The sequence below is a fragment of the Panthera tigris genome, chromosome X (assembly GCF_018350195.1).
Source record: "Panthera tigris isolate Pti1 chromosome X, P.tigris_Pti1_mat1.1, whole genome shotgun sequence".
NCBI classification, from domain to species: Eukaryota; Metazoa; Chordata; class Mammalia; order Carnivora; family Felidae; genus Panthera; species Panthera tigris.
This window is the reverse complement of record NC_056677.1, coordinates 122,677,854-122,699,208: the sequence shown is the minus strand read 5'-3', so window position 1 is coordinate 122,699,208 and position 21,355 is coordinate 122,677,854. Positions and strand designations below refer to the sequence as shown.

The window sequence follows — 21,355 nt, the reverse complement described above, 5'->3', positions numbered from 1 at the left end:
TGTATTTATCGAAAAATATTTAAGCAGACCTGTGCAGTTCAAGCCTGTGTTTCCAGGCTCGACTGTATTTCTCTTGACATACTTTTTCATGTAAAGAAACCCTGTTTAGCTTTAGAAGTCTTCCTGGGACATTCGTTGCTGATCCTTTGATGTCCCTTCACGTCTGGCTCACTGGTGGGGCGGAGGGTCAATGTGTGTGGTAGCGCCACACCGGTCACGACTGTCATGACAGAGTGAACATCAAAAGAGGGATGCACATGTCACGTTTTGGTGTTCATCAGCTTCATTGAGAAACATCCACATTCCCAGGGCTTCCCACCACAGACGAACTGCTTCAGTCTCATCCAGAGCAGGGCCCGGGTATCTGAGTTTTCTCAAGGCTTCTGGGCCGATTCTAAATGCACAGCCAAGATGGGAACTACTGGCCCAGAGCGCGAGTGGAGGCAGTGTGGTGAAAGGTCCTGGTTCTGAGGCAGACACAAGCAGGTCTTGGCCTTGCCACTTAACCTCTCTGGACCCCGGTTTCTTCATTTGCAAAATGAGCCTTATTTTAGTTCTCATCTCATGATGCTACTCTGCCTATTGAGTACAATGAAGCAGATTCTGTGACACCTAGTAAATCCTCACTGACTGGTAGCTGGCGTTACCAAGGGCAGCCATGGAAGGGCCCTGGAAGTCCAACCTTGTCCTAGGAAGAGACAGGGGCCCTGACCCCCAGGGAAGGGGAAGGACTTGCCCAGAGCTGCTCAGCTGGAGGGCAACAGGGCACAGGCCAATGCAGGGCCCCTCCATGACCACTGGGCAGCCTCACAACCCACCGCCTTAAACCGCCCTGGTGGCAGGACACTGTGTCACTTCTGCAGGAGGGGTTCCACCACCTGGAGTAACGGGACTTGGCTCCTTCTTTGCCTTTTCTCTGCAACCTGGACAGGGGCACTTTGAGGGGCCGCTCTGCCATCAAGTCCATTGGGGGTGAGGGCCACAGGGGAGGCAAAAATGCACTGGGCAGGGTAGAGAAGGTGTAAGAAGAGGCCTATCTGGTCATCTGCGTCTGCTCTTCCATCCAGGGGCAGTGGACTCTGTATTGGCCCGGAGCAGGTGCTCAGGAAATAGCAGCTGAATGAATCCATGGACAAATGAACCCAAATGCCCCGGGACACAGGCAGTTCTGCCGCATGCTTTCCCGGCCGTTCATTCCATCAGTCATGGGGCAGCCCACAAACAAGTCACTGAGTCCCAAACGAAAATTCCATTTTGTCTACATTCCCCCAAGGACTTGAAAGAATTCCCATATATCAAAAATAGAAATGGATGACCGAGTACAGGTTTTATAGCAGACCCCTTGCGGGGAGTCCGAGCCGGCAATGGCTGGGCCCAGCGTGCTGTGGGTGGTATCCTGGACTGCACTACAGGTGTAATGACAGGGAAGCATATGTGGCACCAGACAGGGGAAGGAAGGGAGGGCGGGGGCTGTGAGTTGCAGCAGCCTGGAATCCCTGGCAAACTCTGTGGGTTCCCAGACCGTTTCTTTAATTGTTAGTCTGCCGTTACCTCGTTGGAACCAAGGTAGCAGGACGTGGGGAAGACCAGGCATGGCCACGGGACGCGACAGCTAATATTAGGAACCACTGGCAAGGGAAAGTGGTCTCTAACTCTCTGAAATGAGAGGGCACGTGCATGCAACTTTCCAGGCCCCCAACCCAATGGTCCCCACTCAGTCCCAATTCTGGAACCCAGCTGTCTCCTCAACAACAAAGCGGACCCCAGGATGCCCCTCCAGGGTGTTAGCTCGCTGCCGGTGAATCCAATTTGCTGGAGTGGGTGCCCCCCCTCGCTGCGCCAAGTTGGCAGCTGGACGCCTCACTGAACACTTTGGGAGGATGCCTAACCAGGGGCCACGTTGGCCTCGCTGTCCCTGGGAATGCAGTTGCGGGGGTTGGGGGGGGGACATGCTGGCTGAGGTTACTGGTTCGGCAGGGCAGGCGGGAGCCTCTTTGGCGCTTCCCTTTTTCAATGGACGTTAAGGGAAACTTCGCTTTGTTAGAGGCCTCAGCTCTGCATTTCAGGTTTTATGCTGAGAGCTTTCAACAGCCAGCCTGAAGCACCCTGGCTGAATGGCCAGAACCCCAGCCAAGCGTGCACAAGGCCAAGGGAAGTGTTCACACAGAGGCACTCAGCCTCTCGACATCAGCATCTGCCTCCCCCAGGCACCGCCAAGGCTTGGAAGTCTGCTATCCAGTGACTTCTGCGCCTAGATACAGGCTTGCATGCATGCCTTCTCTTGTGCACCCCCGGGATTTGTTACTCATCTCAATTTCCAGCAGCCAGCTGGGCTTTCCTCCTTCCCCAGCGCCACACCGGCTCCTCTGCGGGTCACCTGGGCCAGTGGGTGCTGGGCTGAGGTCTGCCTGACTGGGCTGGTTGCTGCTGACTGAATCCCAAGGCCACCCTTGGGTGCACCCTTGTTGCAAGTGCAACAAAAGCTGCTACTCTGGAATGACTTCCCTCTCAACGTCATGTTATTGGTGGCAAGTCCCTCCCTAAGCTTCCAGAACCTTCTTAAACAAACCTTCCAGCTTTGCACGTGTCCTGTTTTCCAGTCTCTGGACTCTATGACAGCAAACTATTGGTTCCAGCTACCATCAGCCCCTCTTTCCTCAGGCCATGTATTGTGCATGATCCTGCCCACTTGCTGTGAGTTTTGTTTTTGTTTTTTTTTTTTTTTTTTTACAATAAGTAAATCAGAAAGAAAATAAATAAATCATTGGATGGTAGCAGGATTTCTAGAGACCACATCTCAACCTTCTCTTTTTACAGAAAACAGAATGAGATGTGATTTGCTTGTGGTGGACACAGCTAATTAGTAGATGATGGCAACACTAGACCCCAGGTGTCCCCACTCCCAGCCTGAGCCCTCACAGGCCCTTTGGTGGCAGGAGGTGGGGCAGGGAGGGGAAGTGAGGGAGGTTCCCTGGTGTCTTTTAGAAAGGAATGACCATCTCCATCCCCAAATGCCTGCAGAGTCCCATTTCATAGGCAGGCAGACACAGCCACCGATGGGTCCCCAAAACCTTATGAAAATTCACTAAACTGCATTTAAAAGCACGTGATGGCTTCCCCACCCCCTAAATAATGAGAAAAGAAAGGCAACCCTTCCGATAAGGGCCAGGTTCAGCTCTGAACTCAATATTATTTCTGGTTCTGTCTGGATAAAAAGAGCAAGGATTTCTTGGGAAAGGTCTAGATTATAAGAGTACAGTCCAGGCTCATAAAATGGGCATAAGAATAAAGAATATAATATATGTGTGTGTGTATACATTATAAATATATATGCATGTAAAATACATAAATATATTACGCTTCCCAAAGAAACCTGGCAGGCTGGTATGAACACTTAATTTTGGAAACTGTAGCTAGAGGTTTAACATGGACACGGTTCCTGTTGGGTAAGTTCATAGGAGGCCAAAAGCGTCTAGGAGAGATCAGTTCAGGGAGCCTCATTTCCCTCCGGAGGTCGCTGGGCACATGGGGCCTGAGCAAAATTGTCAAAAAGGTGGAAATGGCCTGTGGCTTATTAGTCTCCCCCTTTCTCCCCCACTGGTGCCTCCTCCAGGTCAGCTTAGGCCAGTCCGCTTGCCGGTTCTCTCAGTCTCTCTCCCAAGTACATCTGTACTCCATCAACATCTTTCTTCAGTACTGTTCCACATTCCCTGAGTTTCTGAGGGCCTGATGTTGCCTCACTAGATTGGATTTCAAGCCCTCGGAGACAAGTATGATCCCTAGTACGCTTGCTTGGAAGGAAGGAATAAAGGTATCATGCATGGTGGACGTAGCCTCAGAATAGGTAAGACAATGATGCATCAGGATTGGGTTTGCAGGAGCAGAGAGAAGATGGAAGGGAGGGAGGGAGGGAAAGAATATGCCCAGATATATACAGGGGATCAGATGAGTGTCTATGTGTACAGTATAAAGGCCGATATTGGGGCGTATATTCCATTTGCATGTTTGTTCTTCAGAAAAACCTCCTCATACACTGAAATGGACTTTCTTGTAGATCAAACAGGATTTTCAGCATTTCCAGAATTGTAAGACATGATGCTTTGGACAACCCCAGGGTAGCTGAGAATGGCAGAGAACCTGAAAGCCGATTGGCTACAAGAGGAGTCAGTTGGTCCCAAGCAGGAACCTCTGCTAGTAAGCGGTTTGGAGCAAGAGTCTGATGCTACACATAGGGGATTTATTGGTGCCCCTGGCTTGCCCTGATCCAGCAGGAAGTGCAGCCTCAGCACCCGATGCAGCCGGCGGCAGGCAGGGGTGCACGACAGAGCCTTGAAGGAGGCACTGAAAGACCTGCATTGAAGTCCTACTCCTTCATTTGCTGTGTGACTGTGGGCCAGTCACCACCCCTCTCTGAGCCTCAGTATCTTCTTCTGTAAAATGGGCACTCAGCCTGCACTGTGTGCCTCATGGCATCACTGAAGCATGCACACTGGGAGCAGTAATTGTTACTGATCTCATTCTCCAGGCCCTGGGTCCCCATTCCGCCCCACTGCCCTCCAGCCTCGGCCTTGGCTTGCCCTCTGAGAAAGAAGGACATGCCCACTAGGACTGGATAGAGGATTGGAGGGAGCAGAGGGACGTGAGCAGCCTAGACCTGACAGCCAGCAGTGCTGCCTCCTTCTGCGTGCCACCGCCCCATAGTCTGGGCACTGTCACACTGCCAGTGGCATTCTGCTACCCCAAACTGGGGACTTGTGGCTTTGGCAAGCATCCACCAGACCCATCTAAGCAGCAGCCCCAGCAAATGTAGAAATGAGCAGACCTGAGTGGGTAATTTTCTAGAACTGCATTCTCCCTTTCTTTAGTGTAGACACACTAGTTGGAAGAAGAGTTGGCAAGTCTTAAGAACGGCCTCAAACTTATAGACACATACAGATCCAATGAGCTCATAATTCATATTGCCCCCCTCACCCTGAGAATTGAAATATTCTGTCACTGGACATGGGTTTCTGGAGCGCTACCCTTACACTCCTAGCTTGCCAGAGCTTCCAGGCTCTTAGAGACAGGCTGGGGCCTCCCACTCATGTTAGGACTGGTGATGCCTGGAGCCAGGGACAGATGCGCCCATGGGCCAGCTTCTCTGACTCTCAGGTTGGTCTTTCTTCACAGGAAGAAACCCTGACCTCATTTCCTCTGAACACATTCCCATGTACCCTCAATGGTGGGATAAGGATGATCACTCTGGGGAGAAGAGAAAGATGGGGAGAAGAGAAAGTCTCAAACGGTTGGACGAATTTGGCGAGGCTGGCCTACAGATGAAGCAGGTACTGCGTGGGGCTGGAACAGAAACCGAAGGTCAAAGGCAAAGGCCCTGCCTGAGTCCAGACAATCCCATCTGTGCAGGACCCAGGTTAACAAGCTTTATCTGCGTTTCACTGGAATTATGCTGATGAGCCCAGAATCATGCAAAGAAGGGGAACAGTGGAGGCGGAGCCAAGGTTGGAGGCCACACACCTGATGTTGGGAGGCTGCCAGGGCCGCTGGGCAGACCCGGGTCTCTATATGTGAAGAGGGCAGAGGAACATTCAGAGGTCATTTAAACTGAACCTCCTCACTTCCCTCTGGGCTGTGCTTCTAAAGACCCTGTGGTATGACCTCTCCTAGGTCTCTGCCCCACTCTGGGCTTCACTTTTCCTAGCTGTAAAGTGAATGCCTCCCAGCTTTGGTAAGCTAATGCTGTGACTTTCTTCCTCTACTGCTCCTGTAGGGAAATGAGGGATTCTCTTCTCTTTCACCCAAGGGGGCCTCTCTCCCTGGGGCGGGAGTAGGCCAAGGACGGCCCAATGGCCCACAAACGCCCTTTCCATGCACAGGAAGTGCACATTATTGCCAATTGCAGATACTCTTAAAGAAAGCACAACATCCCCCAACCCAGTGGGGGTCAAATTGTGGTCATCCCCGAATATCTCTATGTCTTTTTAATAAGGGATTACTTGAACGTGTGTGTGTGTGTGTGTGTGTGTGTGTGTAGACTAGCACTGTAGTCCTGAGAATAGCAGGTCTGCTCCAGTTGAATCGAGAAAGGTGGCCTACAATTTTGGTCAAATGAGCTGTGCTTACTTACACATTCTATTAGAATCCTACCAAGTCACCAGTCACCAGGAAGGCTGCCAGCTCCCCAACCAGCTCAAAGGGCATGTGAAAATCAGTGATGCTGTTTTAAAGCTTGTTCCTAGAGATCTATCCAGAAGGACAACTCGGCAATGTGTTATGTCAGTCATCTGGGCCTCTGTCCCCCCCCTGCCTGCCCTTAATTGCTTCAACCAGTCACTGGAGGCATTGTCCAACTGCAACTTTGGATATCTCCAGTTGGAATCCAGCACATAGGAAATGAACAAAACTGAAGGGAGGGTGAGTGAGCTCACAGAGAACACTATGCCAAAGGCACCACAGTGCTTCCAGTTTTCCAGAGGTCGTGAGCTCTTATATTTTGATGGCAAAGCCTCCTGGCAGGAGTCAGGCCTAGCTGCCAGGGAGTGCTTCTGTAACTGGGGCCTGGCATCCCCTCAGCCCTGTAGCTTCAGTCCAGCCTGGCTCACCTGTGGACTCTTAGGTATGGACAGTGTGAAATCATGGTCACAGAGCTGTCATTTCCTGAGGTCTAGGTCATCTCTTGGTCTACCTCATAGCCAAAAGAAATCTCTGTTGAATCCATGGAGGCAGCTCTTGAGAAAACACTCTTTGTCTAGAATGCTCGAGAGGTGGAAGGATTCAGAGGTGAGGAAAGAAAGTCCCCACCAGGAGGCTAGGCAGTTTTCATTGAAGCCAAACTTCCCTTCATCCAGAGGCTGACACCAATGGAAAACACCCTCAAGCAGTAACCCACAGACACCCTGTTGAGCCAGTGGGGTCTTGACACCTCTTATGCTGGCAGACTGTTGAGTCTGGTTGTCATGTTGCTAACATCTCTATGTTGCCCTGGGCTGTGGCTGACCCTGTCCACAGCTCTTCACATCTCTAACCAGAGCACATGCACAGGTGGTCTAGTGCTCAGAGCCACCCAGGAAGGTGGGGCGCAGCCACACTGGTAGCTCTGGACCCACTTGGTAGGCCCTGCATCCATACCACGAAGCCTCCAGTGAGGCCCCCGATTTGGCTGATGACCATACATTGGATGGGAAGCTCTTATCCCCCCTCCCTTGCTGTCTGGCTCCTGGCTCCCCAGGCCTTCCTTTCACAAGTGTCTCCATATTGGCTGGAACTCTGGATGTGGGTTCCATCAGGAAGTGGTTGTCTCCTTCCTGATGCTTATGAGATTAGGAGTGGGGTCAGCCGGGACGCCTCTGGTCTGGGCCCTGATGGGCTGAGTTCTGAGAGGGGGTGTTGGTGCATTTCAGGGACGTGACTTCTAGCACAGCTAAGCCAGGGTAACAACCAGCCACTGATAATCCAAGAACTGGAAACAAGTCCTGGGTCATTTGGCGCTGGAGCAGTTTGAGCTGTATGGAAATCATGCACCCCATTGGGTACTCATGGGTCTCTATTCAGATAACTCTAGAGACCTGTGCTTGTGTACAGGTGAGCACAGCAGCAATATGTCTCCTCATAGCAAGGTCCCATTGGATTGCTGTGGCTGAGTCAGGGCCACGGGGACAGTCCTGGTTTTGTGGGAGGCGCTCCTCCCCATTGCCGGGACACCAACTTGAGTAGTTTAGAAAACAGAATGGTTGCTTATTGTTCATCACCTTCTCTGTTTGCAGGAACAGATCTCTACATTGTGGGGACTGGCTGATGCTTATACAGTTTGGGGGGCTCTCTTCAGGGAAGAGAATATAACCTGAAAAGAACAAAATTAGGGGCATCTGGTGGCTCAGTCAGTAGAACGTGCGACTCTTGATCTTGGCGTTGTGCATTTGACCCCACGTTGGGTGTAGAGATTACATGAAAAAAAAATCTTAAAATCTTAAAAAAAAAAAAAAAAGAACAAAATTAAGTGCCAGGCCTTGGAAGGTTTGAAGGGCGAGTCTTAAAGCTTACGCACAATGTGACCTCACTTCTGCCTGCACCCCAACAATGGGCTAAGTCAAAAGGCAACAGGCTTTCAAACACGGCAGGGATTCCCTTGCCTGAGAAACCCAGCAGCTGTGTAGGTGGGAGAAGAATCCAGAGCCACCTGGTCAGTCTCGTGCATTCTGAAGGTCATATGCTCGGTGAATAAGCACATTTTAGCAGCTGAGTGCCAACTTCTGACTCTAAAATCTACTAACTGTCTGCAGATGTATCAACCCCGTCAGTAGATTTTAGCACCAGGCTGTTTGAGCTGTGACGCCACAGACACAGAGGCTGGGAGGGGATATGGGATAAGGAGCATCAGGTCAGTCCAGAGACCCTCCCCATGGTTAGGTCCTCTTTTATCCACAGCTTTATCGAGTGAGGCATGATTGATAAAAATTGTATGTATTTAGGTTATACAATGAGATATTTTAAATGTATAGTGTGATGATTTAACAGACACATATGCTGTGAAATAATTTAGGTCTTTTTTTTTTAAACTGAGGTTAAATTCACAGAGCATGAAATGAACCTTTTTTAAATGTACAGTTCAGTGGCATTTTGGTCGTTCACAACGCTGTGCAACCAAAATGGGGATAGGAGGGCCCACTTCACACATTTTTATAAGATCACATGAGTTTAGAAATGTAAAGTGAGCATCGTGTCCAGCATGGTGCACATGCCAAATAAATATTCTTTCTGTTTCCACTCTTGAAAATGCAAACACATTCTTGGTGGTCCCAAAATAGCCTTTAACATGGTTTACTCAGCAGCATTTGTCATTCAAGGCAGATCTACATTTACTCACTGGCTGTACTTCTGAACAGCTGTATGCAAGGCTAACTTTTGTAAACTAAATCGTAATAAAATGCAAGTAGACTTTGCCATTAGGAAAAGAAAGAATGTGCCATTGAAAGGAAATCGTTAGTCAATCCTTTTATGAAGTAAAAGATCTTTCATCCAAAGTCACATGCTCTTTAAGGTGTGCACTTGGGGATATAGGCTTTTTTGGGTAATGAATCCTAATTTAATTTTGCCCACAAACTCACGCTGATGTTCCAAAAAGCACACAGCAACAGGAGTGGGTTACATATTGAAAACAATGACAATTCCAAATATTCATTTCTTTCACTGTATATGGAAAGTGTCTGTGATTGCCTCATGGAATATGTCATAGAATATAAAAACTTCCCCTGCCTCGGTGTGTGTGTGTGTGTGTGTGTGTGTGTGTGTATGCATGCGTGTGTGTGTGTGTGTGCGTGTGTGTGCGAGGGTGGTGGTGCCGTGGTATAGATGGCAGTGATGGTGGTGATAGTGGTAGAGGTGGTGGCGATGACGGAGGCAGCAGTGATGTGGTGGTATTGGAGGCAGTGGCAGGGGTGGTGGCGGTGGAGGCGGGGGTGGCGGTGGTGCTGCGGATCTGGGGGTAACCCTAAGGACCCCTCCTCCTTGCTCTACATCTCTGTCAGAAGCTCCACGAGCTGGGCCAGAGGAAGAAGACTCTCTCTGAATTAGCGAAACCCTCAAAACGGTCTCATTGCGGTCATTTCTAATTCTCTTTTTCTCATCCAGAAAGCAAACTGAATTACTGGTGAAAATGCAGGAGATTTTTGTTTGTTAAAATGCTGCCGATAAAGTAATTTTATGTCAGATTTAACTACAGGAAAGGGCAAGGCATTTCTCAGTTCCTTAGCTGTCATGTGGCTAAAATAAATAGGATGGACAGCAGTTAGCCCCCGTACACTTAGCTCTTTGAAGCCATATATTCAGAAAGCAGATGTTGGGTGTTGGTGTTTGGGGGCTGGCTTCCTGGAGATATTTTATATTGGCCAAGCTCATTGTTCTAAACCCCAAAGGCTTGACTTAAAGGACAAAAAGAGGCAAGAAAACGTCCAGCTTTCTTGACAGTGTCCCACCGGCAGTCCTATCACTAGACAGTGTTAGCACCAGAGGCTCATTCTAGAAAAAGAGGCAGCTAGAGAGAGTGGCACATGGCTTCTGTCCACTAATTGTGCAAAGCAAGGCTGTCTAGGGGGTCTCAGGTGAGCACACACCAGAGAGAGAAGTGGTGGGGCAGCCTGAGAAGAAGCTGGAATTCCAGCAGCACAGACAGTAAAGTGAGCACAGAGTGAGCGGTGTTCGTCACAGGACTGAAGAAACGACTACGTGACAAAGGCTAGGTGGCTCCCCTGAAAGGAGACAGTTAAGTGGAAATCTAAATGCAGGCCTCCAGGCAGGAGGACAGAAGTGAGAAGGCCTTGTGGGGAAGCTCCTGGCATGTTCCCGGGGCAGGCAGGTGGCCAGCGGGCTTGGTGCGCAGTGAGCCAGGGAAGCAGCCGTGTGCTGGCACAGGGCGCCACAGAAGGCGGTGGAAAGGTGGTTGTCAGCAGTGGGAATGATCAGTTCAGCTTGTTTGTGGAAGACCTCTCTGGACGCTGACGGGACAGGGAGAAATGGACGTTGTGGGAAGAATGGGGAACAGTCACAGAGGCAAGGACTCCAGAGGAGGGAAAGGCTCCAGAGCAGGGGACCGAGCCGGCTGTGGCATAGAAGAGGAAGCAGAACACTCGGGGAGGTGTGAGGGTCTGTGCTTCCTCCCCCAAGCGGTACCCACTTATTAGGAGAAACTGTGGCTTCAGAAAAAATGAACCACAGCCCAGTGACCTAGGTCAGAGGACGGCAAACTTTTTCTGTAAAGGCCCAAACAGTAAATATCTCAGACGTTGCAGGCCCTGTGGTCTCTGTCGCCCTTCTGTAGTAGACAATATGTTAACGGCCGGACGTGGCTGTGTGCTAATAAAACTTTACAAAGACAAGCTCCCGGCTAGATTTAGCCCACGGGCTGGAGTTCGCCACCTCTTGACCTAGAGCCCGAGCTGAGCATTTTCCCCGAGGGACATAAGTTATTTCCAAATTGCCCTCCTTACACTGCAGGGGGGCACGGAGGTCTACTGTTCACAAGAGCATTATGCGACATTTCCAGAGCTGAAAAGCTTCACGGTTTCTACCATCGCCCAAGTCAGGTGACCATTTCTGAATCGGGCCTGAACTGGGCAATGTAGGCAGCAGTCTCAAATGCCATGTTTCACCTTCACTAATGACAGTGAAAGGAGAGAACACCACCTCCTCCAGGATGCCTGTCTGCCTTGCTCTTCCAGCTTTGGTATACCCTTGAACCATTCACATCTTGTCTATCAGCTTAAAACACCCCCTCTTCCCTCAGGCCTTCACGGATCTCTATGATAATGCAGCCTCGTCTTCTACCCCTTTTACCCCCAGCCCACTGCTCTGGCCCACCTCCAGGCTGCCATGTTAGGCTTATAGCTCTCTGACAGCAAGGATTGTTTCCTCCTCATCTCTGTACCCCCAGAGCACCTAGCCTTGTGACAGGGCTCAGCTGGCATCTGCAGGTTTGAATGAACCATTGGAGCAAAAGGTTTCCTGCAAATTATTCTGTTCTTTTTGTTTCTAAGCACAAGGCCAAGAGACAACTGCTTTTCAGAAACTGTGATTAAATTCACTAACTGGCCCAGTGACCTTGGACATGTTCCTTCTCCTTTGTGTGCCCTTGGCCTCTTATGTTCAACACTGGGGGTGGACTGAACGATTGCTAAGGGACTTTATGGCGAAGAGGAGCAGTAGCCACTGCTTACTGAGCATTTATTATGTGCCCAGGCCTGAGCCTCGGGTGGGACAGGAGACCTTGGGGTCCCAGGGCTGCCTGTGCCCGTTGGGGAGCAACTGAACTGTGAGGGTGACCAAACCCCGCAGCACTGGAGGAGACAGACAAAGGCACATTTCTGTGGAGGGGCAGGGTAGCGGGAGAGTGGGAGGTAGTGGCAGTGGTAGCCACACCTGGGCCTTGGGCCTGGGCCCCCAGTGGTCAAGTCCAGTGGCCTGTGGCTCATGGTTGCCTTTCTAACTTTGGTATTTTGGGGGTTGGAGATCTGGTGAGAAGGGAGGAGCGAGACGAGGAGAGAGAAAAAGCAGGAAGGAAGGGGAGGAGAAGGAAAGGCAAAGGGGAGAAGGGAGGGTATTAAATTATTCTATGTCGACTGCAGAAATCAAAACCTGAACCCCAAACCTCAGAAGCACATGCTTCCCTTGCTCCCCTGTGAGGTCTGGAACTCCGCACCCCAGGGGCAGCTCATGACCCATATATCTGTCTGCAAGCGGAGTTATATTGAGTTCCTAGCTGGGGATTTTCAGCAAAAGCAAGAGGCCTTAGCTGACACAGGCCAGCCCAGGGTTTGGGGGAGCCCCAGGCCCTCATCTCCAGGGCTTGCCCCCAGTTTGCACATATCCTGTGGGGAGTGATGCCTGAGCTTCTGCTCAGCTGGGCCCTTCTACTGCCCAGATCTGGGGCCCAACAGAGTCCACTCTCCTTCCCGGGAAGCTCAACCTCCAGAAACCTGTCACCTTGGGCCTAATGTCAAGGCAGCCAGGGGCAGGGGCCAGGCAGGAGTGCAGACAAGGCAGCACCGAGCCCCCAGATGCCAGCAGAAGCCAGCTGCCAAATGGAACTCGCCTCCCAGCATCCTCTCTTTCAAACAGACTGCGATTTTCAGGTCACCGGCTTGCTGAACTGGGCTGCCCGGGCAGGACCCAGATGCGGAGCCCAGCGGTATCCTGCTGGCTGAGCAGCACTGAGACCTGGTGGAAGACATCGGTCTGGAGGCAAGGCCTCTGCCTGGTGGCCGCCCTGGCTGAATGTCTGAAGCAGGAAAGGGCCCTTCCTGCAGGAGGAGGAGGAGGGGAAAAGGGAGCGAGCAGCTGCGTGCTCCGTGGGGAGGATCCCCAAAATAGAAAGGCGCATACGCACTGCAGGCCTTGACCCAGAATGTTCAGAGCTACAGCACAAATCCAGCTCTTCTCAGTCAGAGAGGCTGCTGATGAGACTGAGGTGTCCTCAGGGGTCCCGTGAGTTTCTACCTGAGCTCCAAGGACACGCTCCCCACTGCCTTCTGAGTCAATGCCAATCTCTGATCATTAGAAAAAAAGTGCAAACATCAGTAACACCTGGTGGTGTTTAGGCTGCCTTTATATCCACATCTTGATCGTCATCATCCCAGAAACCCTGGTATGGGAAGAGGGTGGATTATCAACCCTACGGTACTGGTGCGGACTGAAGCCCAAACACTCAGGCAAGATCTCACTAAACATCAGGTACAGTGACCTACCTGAGGACCTGGTCCCTGGACCACCTGGTGCCTGGAAATGAGGCCATACACATACCTCCCATCTCCTGGGGCCAGACCTGTACCTGCAACATGCCCACAGCCTGCATGACGCAAGGGACACTGGTTTTCCCCTCCAGGATTCCAAGAAGGCCGTTTGGACAACTTAGTCCAGATCCTGGCTGGCTGTCCCTATCTCCCTGTAGGGTTTTTAATCAGTCTGGCTCACTGTGTACGGGCTGGGCTGTAGGCAATGCCGGTCAGAAGGTTCCAGGGAACCACCGGGATGAAATAAAGATGCATCCACTCTATTTCTGTTGATGGGCTGTCTCTGCCACTGGAATGAAATCTCCAGGCAACCTGGGACTCTGATCCACTGCTCTGGCCTGAGTCCCCAGAGTCATGGCCAGCCTACAGAAGACTCTCTCTGGGTTCCTAATCTGGGAATGGGAAGCAGCAAAGGAGGAGGACCTTTGGAGTCAGGACGCCTGGATTTGAGATCTGAGTTTCCAACCTACTGACTGTAACATTGGGAAAGTCAACATCCTCTCTGAGCCTCAGTCTCTTCATCACTGAAGTGGATATACTAATCCTCCAGTCACAGGAGCAGATGAGCCAATGTATACAAAGTAGGTCATGCAAGAGAGCCACTCCACTCTTCTCTCCTCCCAGTTTTAAGGTAGGATAAGTAGAACTACAGAGTATGACTGATTTGTTCCCACTGCAGAAAACCTGGGAACAGTCCACTCCTCGACTGGGAACTGCTGGAGCCCGGGGTGTAGCACTGGGTTGGGCACACAGGAGAGACCTTGGAAATGTGGTGGGAGGCCAGAGACAGGCCCCCCGAGCTCAAGAGGAAAGGAGCATGCTCAAGGTCTCCCGAAGCACTAGTTCGAGGTCTCTTTACAGGGTCCTGTGCTTGTTTTGGAAGGAAAAGCATGTGCTTCCAAGGACGATGGATATACATCCTGAACCTGATCACATGCCACAGCAGGAAGTGACTAGCCCTCCTCCTCCTGGGTAACATTCCTTGTTACACTTGGGGCTCCTCTCTCCCCCTCACTCAGCCCCACTTGCCTTTAGAGGTGAGAAGCAGAAGGGGTGATGTGTTGGTTTTGGGCAGTCTGTGGGTTTGGAAAGCAGGCTGCACTTGGGGCTACCCACATGAGGACTCTGTGTTGCTTGCCACCTTCTTGATGGGCATCTTTCTGTAAGTCACTGGGTTTCTCAGGCCTTAGTGTCCTCATCCATAAAGAGGGAGAATGGTTGGAAAATTCAGAAGTAATGCCGAGCATGCCAACTCACTGTCACCTATAGCGAGCCATTTAGTATGATTAAATGACAAAACACAGAAGATAAGCAGAGACCACAGTGTCTCCTTCCTTCTCCAACTGTGTGCCCTTGACACCCCCATCTTGTCTGGAGCCGAATGGACTAGGTGGCTGCTCAGAGCTGAGCCATCTTTGCACCTGCAGTGGGTGTAGACTGAGACAGTGATGACATGTGACATGTACTCTGAGTTCTACTTCCATGCAGGCTCCAAAGCATTTCCATCTGCAGTGCTAATGTTTTCGAGATTCTCACACTAGTAATCAGTCAGCCCACCAATCTGGGGGAGGAATGGAGATCTTAACTTCAAAAGGAAGGACCAAACGTTCTGCCTCCTGTTAAAACTCCATATACACTGATGGCAGAGACTGGATGCCTTATTAACCTTGGGTGGATGCCCAAATGTTCAAAAGGTAAAACTCTGCTTTTCTCCAGATCACAAGACTCATTAAGCAATCATGCTGCTGAATGAATGAACAAATACTGAAAAGGTACTTGTGCCGCTGAGATCTCTAATGATGGCTACCGCTGCCTGGTATGTGCTTAGCGCTTTGTGATTTTCAACGTGCTCTATGACTTCGGTCAAGTTGCTTAACCTCCTTGAGCCTCAGTTTCCTGGAGATAGCCTCTTCATCTCAGGGTTAGCTTAAGGATTACAAGAGCTAATGCTCCACAAGTGCCTGGCACCTAGTCAGTGCTCAATTAAATGTGGCTATCCTTACTCCTGGCTCATTTGACTTTTGGCCTCCGGGAGGGCAAAGGATGGACAAGGTCCCAGAGCTATTTAGGAGCAAAAGCAAGACTAGACTCCAGGTGTCCCGAGCCCTGGTCTTAGGCCAAGAATAATCATCACATCAGATGTACATTTTCCTGCAAGGGGATTCTCGATTATTCGCATTCCTGGAAAGCCTGGGGCTAATTTAAAAGAATTCTCCTTTGAGGGTGATAGAATTTTATTAACAGATCTTTACTTGAAACATTTTTGTTGTTGTTGCTTTTGTTGTTGTTGATAGTTTGTTTTGGGGGAAAAGACAAGAGAACCAAGTCAGCTGAGTGTCTCAATCAGGTCTCCATGGGAAAAAGATGCTTGCAGGATGAGGGAGAGTGGTGTACACAGTTTCCTGCGGCTGGGGGTGGGGGCAGGGTGTCATCGTTGGATGTTAGTAAGCAACGGAAACAGTGGAGATACAGCTGAGGCAAACCAACAGGCCATTCTGCATTTCATCTGTCTCTGTCCCTCAGGCCACAAACACCCAGGCTGCTGAGAACCTCAGTGTGTACTGCAGAGCTCCATGTTAGAGCCGGTGTCTTCCCAAGGCTGCAGAGATTTAACAACCAGGAAAATTCAGCTATGCTCAAGCCAAGGACCGCCCTGGCTGCTGGCTGATAGCAACAGCAGTACCTGCTGGGCCAGACTCTATGCCTACCTATCAGGCCCAGCCAAAGGAGTGGGCTCCTTCAATATCATCACCTTCAGAGGCCGCATGCATCTTCCAAGAAGACACATGTGCTTTTTGTTGCAAACAGGACTCATCTGACAGAGGTGCTTTTGGAGCCTGAGGCATGTTTTTTGGATTCCCTCAACTGGGGCAAATCCTTGGTCTTCTAGGATAGCTTGGAATTTTGGAAACGGTCAGGTTGCTCAGTTAGAGCCAAGGGCAGTGAACAAGGTGTGCCACAGAAGAAGGAGAAGGACTGATTTTGATCAAGTCCAAGGAGTGAGTCTAAAGCAATAAATGTGAGCTTTTGGCAAGGCTTACAAAGGGCTCTAAAAGGCCATCTGCAAAGAGACGCCAAGCCCAGAAATGGCATGAGCAATGGCAACTTCTCCCACGTGAGGGCATGGATGGCTGTTCCAAGGGCCTATTCTAAGGAAAACCCTTTCAGCATTGAGTTTATACTGATGAAAACCAAAGCAGTTACTTACTAGTCATAGTTTTTTTAAAGGGTGTTGGTGGGGCTCATGAGGAGAAGGAGAAGAGGACCCTTGCAAATACAACCTACCCATGGCTCCTAGGAACAAAAACAGGTGTGAAACAAAGGAGAAATTGAAAGTCACGCCCAAATGAATCTGGACTCTGGATGTATTATCATGAGGTTTTCCTTCACTGATTCGTTTGTTGACCATAAAAGAGAAGCAAGAAATCTGAGGGGTAATTAGGATGGAGGTTAGAGATTGCCTGCTACAAGATGCCTGACTGAAGGGCTGGAAACTTGGAGGACAGGTGGCCGGCCAAGTGATTGCTCCATGACTGTCATCCCATCTGACTGCCATCTCTGTGAGCTGGAACTCTAGTAATCAAAGTCTGTTAATGTCTATGTACTCAACCAGATACTACATTCTCAATACACTGTTGGTGGTAGACAATGAGGAAAAACAAAGAAGCAAGATTTCGACAATCTTTCCCAACACCTGTGCACATCTCAGAATCCTAAACTAAATAGAAAGCTGACTTACTGAAAGTGGATTGCCCTTGGAATTGGAGAGGCCAGGCCCTCTAGTTATGTGAAATGACGTTACCTCAGAGCCCCAAGCTCCCAGTTCTCTGAACAGGAAGGAAGCAGACCCATGGCTCTATAAGAGCCATTTCCTCTCTGCTCTATTAATTTCAGAGATTAAGTAAGCCACTCCTCTGTGGACCCAATACACTGAGATAACAGCCATTGTGTTTGCTGCAACTCCTACTAATGGAGCTAATCTTGGTAGACTAGTGATGTTGCAGGCTTTTGATGTCAAATTCAACTAACCAGTGGCTCTCATGGTCTCCTCTATCATCCTGGCTCCTAGACCTACCACTGGAAGCCCTAACCCCGAGTTTCAGATATTTGGATGATGTCTGGGTCCCAAGGGGGGAAAGTAGGAATTTGTCAAATGGGTTTTTAAAAGGACACCAGAGCCAGAGAGTTGAATGGGAATCTCATTCTGTTCCCTACTCACTGGCTTCTTGTTCTCAGTGGTACTAGGAAGCTAATGAAATATATCTAGTGCCCATCAGTCCCACATTCCCTGGTTTCTATTAAGAGAAAAAGAAGGCTTTTCTTCCCTCTCACTCTTCCTTTCTTTCTAGCTGAAGGGGTGCAGTGCAGAGATCATTAGACCGGGAATCCAGATGGAGCCTTGGACTATATTTCCTGCTCTTCCAGAAATTCATAAGGGGTAAGGTCAGCTCATCTCCTACATCTTTTCTAGGTCAGATTCTAGTCCCTTACATTTTGGGTTGGTTCCCTGCCAACAAATTTGCACAGAGAATTTCAATAACACATCTTATGTTCAAGTTTAAGATTAGAAGCATTCAACACCCCCCTCCCCCCAATAGCCCATTGTCTGACCGATTCCTGGAGCTTTCTGGGCTCCTGACGATTTCCCACCATGGCGAAATGGGGAACCATGCTCTTGATTACAAGCCGACTTTTCCAGTCATCCATTGTTTGACCTGCAATTTTATTCTTGACTCTCCAAGGCGCTTCCCAAACGACCTAGACACAGGGCTTAGGGAGACAAAAAGTACACTGTCTTTCAGATATGAAGATGAGACCATAGACCCCATGAATCACAGACTTTCACTCTGAGGACAGGTTTGGGTGGAGTCAGCCACATTCCCTTTCATGTCTCTCTCCCCACCCCACCACCCTCATTGAGTCCCTCCCACCCCCAGGGATGAGGGGCACTTCTGTAAAGCAGTTGGCTGGGATGAGATGGCAGTCCCCAGCTATGGGGCAGAGCAGAATTCACTGGAGAGCTGAAGGATGGGTAGAGAAGCAGCCTGATGTAACTAAAATAACACTAGGCTTAAAGGCAGAGAATCTGGGTCCTAGGTCTGGCTATTTTGCATGTGTGATAGATATGCAGTGAAATCGAGGGAAAGACTCTTCTGTTCTCTAGCACAATTTTCTTATACTAAAACCATGGTAGGTGGGTCAGGTGACAGCTTATGGCCACTTCCGCTCTACTAGAGTAAGCCTTATGGCCCACTGAAGGAGCAGCTCCCAACTCTGGCCCCACTAGCACCCAGCCAAGTGATCTGACTAACAGTTTATAGCCTGACTGTCAGTGGAACGAGGCAATGGGTGTTGGAAAGGGCTCATGAAGCCCTGCTGTACTGGTTTATGAAAAAACCAACAAAGCAGGCTGTGATAAGGTCTACCCCAAGGTATGCTCTCCACAACAGATAAGCAGACCTGTGCTAAACCAAGTAAAGCTTTTTTATTTTTTTTCACTTTATTTTATTTCATTTCTTTTTGTTTTTCATGATGTAGACATGAAATAACTGCTCTGCATTCATTCATTTCTCCTCAGAAATCCCCTTGACAGTATGGCATCAGGCACTAAAATGCAATGTCTACACTTCTGCCTCTGGAAAAATGGAAACGTACTCTTCCCATTTTCCCACTGAGTACACTAAAATCTCTGGGTATTTATATAAAACAAACATAAGAAGACCCCAAAAAGTGGAAAGAAGAAGGGACCTTGGGACTTGAGGAACGATGTGGTGGTGAGTTCTCTGGGTTTCCTTTTGGCTCACCAATATCAGACATGGACCTGAAGAAGTTGGCAACCCCAAAATGCCAATGGACACAGGCAAAAAGTCCCCCAACAAAAGTTTACTTTCTTTAGCTAAAGGACTAGGACAAGGGAAGACTACCAAGGCAGAAAATTTGTATCCAAGAACTGGTACAATTCACCTAAATACCACCGAAAAAAAGTGTGGTCCCACCAAGTCCCAACATCAAAGGCTAAGTGGGGCCTAGACTCCACCCCCATCTGGCAATAATGATTTATTTCTTCCTGTCCCCCTGGGGTGGTATCAAAGGAGGCCTAACAGACAGTCAGGATCTTTTACCCTGCAGAGTGGTAATGAGTCCACATCCCATCACCGCCAATTTCAGTGGGATCATATGGGGAATGGTAATGAGGCACTTCCACCGATCCCAGCCAGGATGGTATCAGTGAAAGCCTAGTAGGAAGCTAGAACTACCACACTGCCCAGCAGTAATGAGCCACCCTAAACTCCTTGGTGTCGATGAAGGCTAAGTGAGGAGCCTAGACTTCAATACCCACATGAAAGAAATGAGACGGTGCCTCCTTCCCTGCCAAAGCATTGTCAGAGAAGTCAGCTAAAACAGAAGAGCTAAGTAAGTGCTGAAATAAGAGAACTGTCAACCCGGAATCTTATACCTAGGGAAAATATGCTTCGGATATGGAAGGGGAATCAAGATATTCTCAGATAAAGGGACACTGAAAGTATTTGTTAGTAACAGACCCCTCCTAAGATAATGGCTAAAGGAAGTTCTCTAAACAGAAAGGAAGTGATAAAATAAGGGATTCTGGACACCACCAAGGAAGAATGTACAATGGAAAGAAAAAATATGGGTAAATATAATAGACTTTCCTTCTCCTCTCAAGTTTTCTAAATTATGGCTGAAGCACCAATTATAACATTACATGCTGTGGTCCTAAATGTTATGTGGAAGAAATATTTAACACAATTACATTATAAACAGGGGAGGGTAAAGAGGGGAAAAGAGGGCTAAGGTTCCCATACTTCACTCAAAATGGAAAAAGGTTGACATCAATGGACTATTACAAGTTATGTATATATGACATAATACCTAGAATAACCACTTAAAATGGCACACAAAAAGATCCATGCAAAAACACTCTACATGAATCATCAAATTAATTTCAAAAAATGTTTAAGTAACCTACAGGAAGTCAAGACAGAGAAAATAAAGAAACCAAAACATTTCTATACACCAACAGTGAAGCAGCAGAAAGAGAAATCAAAGACTTGATCTCATTTACAATTGCACCAAAACCCATAAAATACCTAGGAATAAACCTAATCATAGAGGTAAAAGATCCGTATGCTGAAAACTATAGAAAGCTTATGAAAGAAATTGAAGAAGACACAAAGAAATGGAAGAACATTCCATGCTTGTGGATCAGAAGAACAAATATTGTTAAAATGTCAATGCTACCCAAAGCAATCTACACGTTCAATGCAACCCCTTACAAAATAACACTACATTCTTTACAGAGCTAGAAACAAACAATCATAAAACTTGTATGGAACCAGAAAAGACCCCAAATAGTCAAATAAATCCTGAAGAAGAAAACCAAAGCTGGAGGCATCACAATTTCGGACTTCAAGCTATACTAAAAAGCTGTAATCATCAAGACAATATGGTACTGACACAAAAACAGACACATAGATCAATGGAACAGAATAGAGAATCCAGAAATAGACCCACAAATATATGGCCAACCAATCTTTGACAAAGCAGGAAAGAATATCCAATGGAAAGACAGTCTTTTTAGCAAATGGTGTTGGGAAAACTGGACAGTGGCATGTAGAAGAATGAACCTGGACCACTTTCTTATACCATACACAAAAATAAACTCAAAATGGATGAAAGACCTAAACATAAGACAGGAAGCCATCAAAATCCTAGAGGAGAAAACAGGCAACAACCTCTTTGACCTCTTTGACCTTTGAAGAAGCAACTTCTTACTAGACATGTGTCTGGAGGCAAGGGAAACAAAAGGAAAAATGAACTATTGGGACCTTATCAAGATAAAAAGCTTCTGCACAGCAAAGGAAACAATCAACAAAACTAAAAGGCAACTGACAGAATGGGAGAATGACATATTGGATAAAGAGCTAGTATCCAAAATCTATAAAGAACTTATCAAACTCAACACCCAAAAAATAAATAATCCAGTGAAGAAATGGGCAAAAGACGTGGACAGACACTTCTCCAAAGAAGACATCCAGATGGCTAATAGACATATGAAA

General features: G+C 48.6%; 1 protein-coding gene across 2 annotated transcripts in view; it reads right to left on the bottom strand.

The window, feature by feature from the left end:
* The window catches only part of MAMLD1 (mastermind like domain containing 1), a 120,704-nt gene that overhangs the window by 40,931 nt on the left and 58,418 nt on the right, over window positions 1–21,355 (bottom strand). Inside the window, exon 2 of one of the 2 annotated variants that reach the window (XM_042975261.1) lies at window positions 17,889–18,047. In XM_042975261.1, the coding sequence (XP_042831195.1) occupies window positions 17,889–17,984 (96 nt within the window). In that variant the 5' untranslated portion in view covers window positions 17,985–18,047. Of the gene's footprint in view, window positions 1–17,888; window positions 18,080–21,355 lie in introns of those variants that run through there. The other variant, XM_042975262.1, reaches the window with a different exon arrangement.